The 9,068-nt window shown below is 37.6% G+C and overlaps 1 protein-coding gene across 1 annotated transcript; it reads right to left on the reverse strand.

The window, feature by feature from the left end:
* Positions 1-7,739: 7,739 nt before the first annotated feature.
* LOC137736251 (uncharacterized) lies at positions 7,740-8,787 on the reverse strand. Its single transcript, XM_068475557.1, has 2 exons — positions 8,353-8,787; positions 7,740-7,778 (listed from the first exon to the last, which is right to left on the reverse strand). The coding sequence occupies exons 1-2, from the start codon at positions 8,785-8,787 to the stop codon at positions 7,740-7,742; spliced, it is 474 nt and encodes a 157-aa protein (XP_068331658.1).
* Positions 8,788-9,068: the final 281 nt, after the last annotated feature.

The raw sequence follows: 9,068 nt of genomic DNA on the forward strand, positions 1-9,068 counted from the left end.
GCTACACGTCCTCAACGTATGGACTTAATTTGTTGACAAAAAAGAAAAGCTGGTGGGCTCTGCTTAAGGTTGGTGCAAATATTGCTCAATGTTCTACAGTGTCGAGAGAGTCGAACAATATTTGCGTTGACCTCAAAAATCAAAACGTGATGTCAATGATCCAAGCAGTTCTTTTTTTCAATACACTACAAGATCATGTTTTCAAAAAAGAAACTCCGAAAAACGGTTTCTGATGATGAAAAATTAAAGCGTAGACGTAAACTACAATCAGACAGTTAGAGTTTGTCACTATCGTTTATGGATTATGGTATCCAATTTCGGATTTGACTCATTCCCAAAATTTGTAGGCCTTGTTATTACGAGCGTTTCCATAATTTTTTTAAATAATTTTTATAAGTTAAATCTATTATTACAATTTTTTCTATTTTTTTTTAAGTTATAGTAAAAACACTATTCATGAGGGTCTAGAGGGTTCGAAAAATCCATCTGACGATCTAACATTCGTCAAATCGTACATTATGCGATCCCGAACGTTGCCATAATTTCTTTATATTTTTCCCACTTTTTCGTTAATTATTATGATTTTTTATTAAATAATTACTCCCCTAAAAACATTGTTCACGAGAGTTTCGAAGATCATAAAATCCAAATGACAATGTAATCATGGTCAAAGCATGAATGATGCAATCACAAGCGTTTATATTTTTATCACATTTATATCACTTGTAAATGAATTATTATGAATTCTTAATGTGCTTTGGTATTTTCTAAGAAATATCAAATTACAATAAAAATTCGTAATAATTAATTTACAAGTGATAAAAATGTGAAAAAAATGTAAGCATCAAAGGAGGACAAGTTATTACATATATAACTTAGACAACTCTTTGTCATTATCATTTAGTGCTCAAATCGAATCACGAGTGCTCAACTATCTGTAAATAGTACCACATTCAATAGAAATTAGAATCATTGAAAAAAGCTAGCAAACATTCCATTACCTGTAAATTTGGAGTAGTGAAAGGTGTCAATTCACCAAGTAACTTGACATTGAATACGTGTACATCAAAGGGACTTGAAATTGAAATCTATGTTTTGATTGTACATTTTGAAAGTTAACTGAACGCATCTCATATATGTACATTGTGAAAGTTAATGTCGTATATAAATTATTGTACGGATGTTGATGATCCTCCCAGCATTGGTTGGGAGCTCATCTGTCCACAGCAGTGTCATATCCAACCTTGAAACAGCTAATAACACAACGCTATGTGTCTTTACTTTTCACACGTTATTTTGTTATTTGTTTGAGATACCGCTCTGGTTTGTGTGTTTGACCATGAATTTTCTTCAATCGTAAGGCATCCCTCTATATAATAATGATGGTTCATGGGATATTACAAGTGTCATTTCTGTAAATCTTGGGCCCGTGGGCAATGCCCAATAATTTCGTTTCTCTTGCACACTATTGGATAATTTCGTTTCTCTTGCACACTATTGGGTTCTCACTTAACCCGCTCGTTGGGTTCTCACAACCCACTTGTCCAACCTCCCCTTTTCACTCCTTATTCTTTCACTCACCATCTCTAAATTCACTCACCTTACTTCATATCTGTTCGGAGGTCCAATTTCAGAGAATATTGTGGAAGCTCAGTTGTTTTTTTTTTTTGGTGAACTGAATACTTCATTACCAGGGTAAATATGTCAAAAAGATACATAGAAAGCTTACAAGGAGGCAAACAACCAATTTAAAGCATAAAATACCGAGTAGTGTAAGGGGGTACATGATTCATCGACGCCGCATTTAATGCTAAAAACATCACCCCTTCACACTACAAAATAAAGACCTAGGGAGGGCAAAGAAGCCCATCATTATAGAGGACATGAACTAGGGAAACTCAGTTGTTTAGTTAACTTTTACACACAGTCAAACTAATAACCACGTGGTCTTACTGTTACCAACCTAAAACACTAAAAACATTTAAAACATATACTCCCACTTATGCCAAACCAGATGCATGTATCAAAATCGAACCAAGGCCTGACCAGTTTGGACAGGACTTCCACACCCTCTGTTTCTCGAGGAGAAGGTTTGTTAATTGTCACGGATGCCGTCTCTCGATTGTCTTTGCGCAACATGTTTGAAAACCGCATAATAATATAACGAGTTTTGTTTTCCTCTTAATGTTATGGCACCATTGACCATCCCCATGATCGAAAAAACATTCATATGCTTTCATTTCTCTCTGTCTCTTTTACATGGATATATGGAAATATACAACATGTTGTACGAAAGTTATTCCAATAATAGCTATGGTAATTATGAGGGAAATCATGAATTAAGAATGGAATGAACGAATGTGAACTAGATCAGCTATTTAATTTATGATTTCTTTTTAGAATATTGGATTCCGGAGTTTAAAATGTAAATTATGTTTTCCCTTATTTATTCCACAACTAGTAAACGTATCAAAAATTATTTTGCAAATAATGGGGAAAGTCAACAGTCAAAGTAATTTAAATGCTCTTCACCTAATTCAAATACTGTTAAATAAATTTGGCAATGCAGGTCTCAACCAGAAGAAGTGCCAAAGCCAAGTACATGTTATAAAAAAAGGTCAAAGTTTGAGAGATAACCTTTTAATGGTAGGTGTAAGGTAGATGTAAAATGCTACACTAAAAATATAGCACGGGCAGATAACAAATAAAAGGCAGAGGAATAGATGATGTTACTGATATTTTTCTCTAGTTTTCTTTCTTATATTTTCTGTGACGTGAAAACATATGAAGTGCTCTATTTATAGAGCAACTCCAAACTGATGCATTAACTGCATGTTGAAACTTATAACGCGTCATCTGACAATACAATTCATTTTCCACTTTCACTTTGCATGGGCATTGAAAACTTCTGCCCATGCTGAAGAATTCTACTAATGAAACTGTGGGCATTCATTGCCCATGACTTTTCAACAGTACAAATTTTTATACTTTTTGTTGTAGGTAAGGAATAATGGTGAGTTGGTGGCCTCTTTGTTCATCCACAGAGACGAGCCGGGCCGATTTGTGAGTTTATTGAGCGGTTGAGTTATGTGGTTTCGTTTTTCAATAATAATTCTTTGTGGTCTCGTTTTTGTACAATTTTATGTTGCCTCATAATTTAGTGATAACTAGTGTGTTTCAGAAATATTATTGTTGCCTCTATGGTTTTAGTAGCATGTCTGCACAGGTGACGGCTCGTATGTTTGTGTTCATAGGTTCGTGTTTATGGTAGCTATGTAGGAGGTTACTCTAATTTGTATGACTATTTCACTCCACATCAATTATGGTCATCAGAACATTGCGCCCAATTAACAGTTTTTTGTATTTGTATTTGTTTCTAAGACCAATGAAATACCATCTATGGTTTCTGGTAAAAAAAAAAAAAAGAATAGATAAATACTAAGGAGATTCTTTTAAAATGAGACTTTTTATGAAATCATTGTCACTTCACAGTTTATATTAATTCTCGTATAAATATTATAAAATATTATATCAAAACATAAAATGATGGAGAATTCATAAAAATTTTCACTTTTGTTATAAAAATGTCAAAGTTAGAGGAATAACCTTTTTAATGGTAGGTGCAAGGTAGATGTAAAATGCCACACTAAAACTATAGCACAAGAGGATAACAAATAAAAGGCAGAGGAATAGATGATGTTACTGATATTTCTCTCTTGTTTTGCTTCTTCTTATATTTTCTGTTACATGAAAACATGCGGAGTGCTCTATTTATAGAGCAACTCCAAACTGATGCATTAAATGCATGTTGAAACTTATAACACGTCCTCTGACAATACAATTTCATATTCAACTTTCACTTTGCATGGGCATTGAAAACTTATGCCCATGCTGAAGAATTCTGCTAACATATTGTGTGGGCATTCATTGCCTTCAGACTTTTCAACACTCCCCCTTGGATGCCCACATATCAACATGAGTTGCCTCGTTAAAACCTTGCTTGGAAAAACCCAGTGGGAAAAAACCATAGCGAAGGAAAAAGAGTACAACTTTCTTGGATCGTTGATATAGTGTCAAGTATGCTTATGTTGCCTCGTTAAAACCTTGATAGGAAAAACCCAGTGGGAAAAATCCTAATTGAAGGAAAAAGAGTACAACAAGCATGTATCATGGATACTCCCCCTGATATGTTTCTCCCCCTGATTCCGCATTCTCCAAAGTTAGCTGTTTGGTAAGTCGACGTAATCCGATGCCTTGCACTAACTTCTGAAATGTGCACTTTGGTAGAGATTTGGTGAACAAGTCTGCCAGATTTTCATTTGAACGGATTTGTCTGACTTCAATAACTTTAGCCTTCTGAAGCTCATGAGCACTGAAAAACTTTGGAGATATGTGTTTAGTCTTATCGCCCTTGATGAATCCTTCCTTCATTTGGGCAACACAGGCTGCATTATCTTCATGGATGACAGTTGGATTGTCTGTCTTCGAAGTTAGACCATATGAATTCCGGATATAATGGATCATTGATCTTAACCAAGAACATTCACGACTTGCTTCATGTAAAGCAAGTATTTCTGAATGATTTGAAGATGTAGCAACTAATGTTTGCTTGGTTGAGCACCATGAGATTGCTGTATCTCCATTCTTAAACACATATCCAGTTTGTGAGCGGGCTTTATGCGGATCAGAGAGGAAGCCATCATCTGCATATCCAACAAGGACTTGGTCATCTGTGGAGTTCTTTGAGTATAAGAGACTCATGTCTGTTGTTCCACGAAGGTATCGCAATACATCTTTGATACCCTTCCAATGGGGAATTGTTGGAGCATAGTTATACCTTGCTAACAAGTTAACTGAAAAAACTATATCTAGTCTAGTACATTGTGCTAAATACAACAAAGCACCTACTGCACTCAGATATGGTACTTCTGGACCAAGGACCAGTTCATCATTTTCTTTTGGACGAAATGGATCTTTCTTAATGTCCAAAGAACGAACGACCATTGGCGTGCTTAATGGATAAGTCTTGTCCATACCAAATCGCTTCAGAATTTTTTCAATGTAAGCTGATTGGTGGACCAAAATTCCACTAGCACAATGCTCGATCTGCAGGCCGAGACAATATTTCGTTTTTCCAAGGTCTTTCATTTCAAATTCGCTTTTCAGATATTCAGCAGTTTTATTGAGCTCTTAAGGAGTTCCAACTAAATTCATATCATCAACATATACTGCCACTATAGTGAATCCAGAATTGGATTTCTTAATGAACACACAAGGGCAAATAACATTGTTGATATACCCTTCTTTGATCAAATACTCATTGAGACGATTATACCACATTCATCCAGATTGTTTCAGCCCATACAATGATTGCCTTAATTTGATCGAGAGCATACTTCGTGGTTTGTTACTTGTTTCAGGCAACTTAAGTCCTTCTGGGACTTTCATATAGATGTCAGTATCTAATTCTCCATATAGATACGCAGTGATGACATCCATAAGTCGCATGTCAAGTCTTTCCGAAACCACTAAACTTATTAAGTAACGGAACGTAATTGCGTCCATTACAGGAGAGTATGTCTCCTCATAATCAATTCCAAGTCTTTGATAAAAACCTTGTGCAACGAGTCGTGCTTTGTATCTTGCGATCTCGTTTTTCTCATTGCGTTTCCTTGTGAATACCCATTTGTAACCCACGAGGTTTACACTAGGCGGGGTTTGGACTACTGGTCCAAAAACATTCCGCCTTTCCAAGGAATTTAATTCTGCCTGGATTGCATCTTTCCACTTAGGCCAATCCTGTCTCTGTTTGCATTCATCAACAGAGCGGGGCTCAATATCATCACTTAAGATGATTTCAGTGGCTACTGCGAATGCAAACATATCATCGATGATTATTTCATTCTGATCCCACAATTCATTTGTACATGCATAGTTTATACAGATTTCTTTACTTTCATGTACTTCTGTCTCTTCAGGGACATATGTCTCATCAAGGACATTTTCTTTTTCTGGAAGTCCAGAATCATGAATTGTGGATTTATCATTCATTTTCTCTTCCTGAATGATTTCATTTGGATTCAGTTGTGCCCTCGACTTTCTCTTTCGAGGGGCTGAATCTTTTGATCCTGGGGGTCTACCACACTTCAGGCGTGCACCAGATGAATCATTCGCTGACACTTTATTTTGTCCAATAGGGACATCAATTCTTGCAGGTGCATTTGCAGCTAGTATATGTGATTTTGTCACTTTCATATCATCATTAAATGCATCTGGCATTTGATTGGCAATGCTTTGAAGATGAACGATCCTTCTTACTTCATTTTCACATTGAATGCTGCGAGGATCAAAATGAGACAAGGTGGGAACAACCCATGTCAGCTCTTTCCGTTCTTCTGGAACGGTCTTTTCTCCCCTTAACGACGGGAAAATTGTCTCATCAAAGTGACAATCAGCAAAACGAGCTGTAAACATATCACCTGTTAATGGTTCCAAATATCTAATGATAGATGGTGAATCAAAACCCACGTAAATTCCCAGTCTATGTTGAGGTCCCATTTTAGTGCGTTGTGGCGGTGCAATAGGCACATAAACAGCACAACCAAAAACTCGTAAATGGGAAATGTTTGGCTGATGTCCAAACACGAGTTGTACTGAAGAGTATTGATGGTTGGCTATAGGTCTCAATCGAACCAATGATGCAGCATGTAAGATGGCATGTCTCCATGCAGAGACTGGTAATTTGGTTTTCATAAGCAGAGTGCGAGTTATTAACTGAAGTCGCTTGATCAATGCTTCTGCTAAACCATTTTGAGTATGGACATGAGGAACAGGGTGTTCAACATCAATGCCCAATGTCATGCAATAATCATCAAAGGTTTGAGACGTAAATTCACCAGCATTATCAAGTCGGATTGACTTAATGGGATAATCTGGGAACTGTGCTCGTAACTTAATTATCTGAGCAAGGAGTCTCACAAAGGCTACATTCCGAGTAGACAAGAGACAAACATGTGACCATCGGGTAGATGCATCAACCAAAACCATAAAATATCGAAATGGTCCACATGATGGTTGAATAGGCCCACAAATATCCCCTTGAATTCTTTGCAGAAATGATGGGGATTCAGCATCAACCTTTAGTTGAGATGGTCTAATTACCAACTTTCCTTGAGAACAAGCTTTGCAAGGATTATCATTTGAGGCAGCAATGTGTCTGCTCACTAATGGATATCCATTAGAGTTGGTAATGATCCTACGCATCATGGTAGATCCTGGATGACCCAGACGGTCATGCCAAAGCATGTAAACCTTTGAATCAATGAACTTCTGGTTCATGACAGTATGTGATTCAATTGTCCTTATGTATGTATAATACAATCCACTCGACATACCACGCAACTTCTCCAATATACGCTTCTGGGTATCATTGGAGATAATGCATAGATACTCCACATTTTCTGCACTTTTTGTTTCAATGTGGTATCCATTTAAACGTATGTCTTTGAAACTCAACAAATTTCGAGTAGATCGAGTAGCATACAATGTATTCTGTATGGACAATATTGTTCCATTTGGTAACATAATTTGGGCTTGCCCTGAACCTTCAATTACATCTAAAGGTCCTGATATTGTTGTTACCCCTACTCTTGTAAGTTTTAAGTTTGAGAAATACTTTCGATCACGAAGTATTGTATGTGTGGTTGCACTGTCTGAAAGACAAATATCTCCGCCATTTCTCATGTTCTGAGAATAACCACAGTTTTTATCCATGGTCTCTGAGTAAGAGAATCATAGTTAAAAGCAAGTTATAACAAGAAATTTACATGCCACTTTTATTGAATCTGAAATACTACAAGTTCAGCATAATAAAAGTACAGCAATGATTCAATTGGACCGGTATACTTCATTTTCCCTTTCCACAATAAAGTCTGGAACATCTAGATGTGTTGTGTTCAACTGCCCTGATAAGTCAAACACTGGATCAGGTATATTCATTGGTCTAGCCTGGTCGAGAAAATTGGTCTCGACACCCTTCTCCTTGAGGGAGGCTTGATACAGATCCACTAGATGTTTTGGGGTACGACAAGTACGCGCCCAATGCCCATTGCCACCACACCTATGGCAGACTCCTTCAGAGTTTCTAAGAGCATTGTTCATATGAGCTTTGCCTTTGTGGCGATTCGCATTTTTGAAGCTCGAGCCTGAATTATGCCTCGGAACCTGGTTGTGAAACTGAACTCCATGGTTCTTGCCTTTCCTATTCCATCGACCTCGCTTGTGGCCACGTCCTCGTTTATGATTATCACCACCAGAGGATGTGGCGTTCACTTCGAGGGAAGCAGCATTCACTTCTGGGAATGGTGCAGATCCAGTAGGTCGGGAATGATGGTTTTTCATCAGGAGCTCATCATTCTGTTCAGCTACTAAGAGCGCAGATATCAGCTGGTTGTACTCAGTGTAGCCTCGCGCTCTATACTGCTGCTGCAGGAGCACGTTGGAGGCATGAAATGTGCTGATAGTCTTTTCCAGCATATGCTCCTCAGTAATAATATCCCCACAGAGCTTCATCTGAGAGGTAATTCTGAACAATGCAGAATTGTATTCTGCCACTGACTTGAAGTCTTGAATCCTCAGATGAGTCCACTCATAGCGGGCCCTTGGAAGAATCACCGTTGTCTGGTGATTGTATCTGTTTCTCAAGGCATTCCAGAGAGCTAACGGATCTTCAACCGTTAAGTACTCACTCTTTAGCGCCTCATCAAGATGGCGGCGAATGAAAATCATGGCCTTTGCCCGATCTTGAGATGATGAGTTGCTCTATTCCCTGATGGTATCTCCAAGATTCCCTGCTTCCAGATGGATCTTGGTATACAGTACCCAGGTCAGGTAATTCTTCCTGGTAATATCCAGGGCAGCAAATTCAAGCTTCGCCAAGTTCGCCATTTTCTTTTCTAAAAGAAAATGAGATGTGTAAGAACTTGCAATAATATGTATTCCTAGAGGAATATGATGTTAGAACTTCTGGTTCTTACAAATTTTTCATTTTCATCTTCAGGCCAAAATGA

Source organism: Pyrus communis, chromosome 6 (assembly GCF_963583255.1).
Source record: "Pyrus communis chromosome 6, drPyrComm1.1, whole genome shotgun sequence".
NCBI lineage: Eukaryota > Viridiplantae > Streptophyta > Magnoliopsida > Rosales > Rosaceae > Pyrus > Pyrus communis.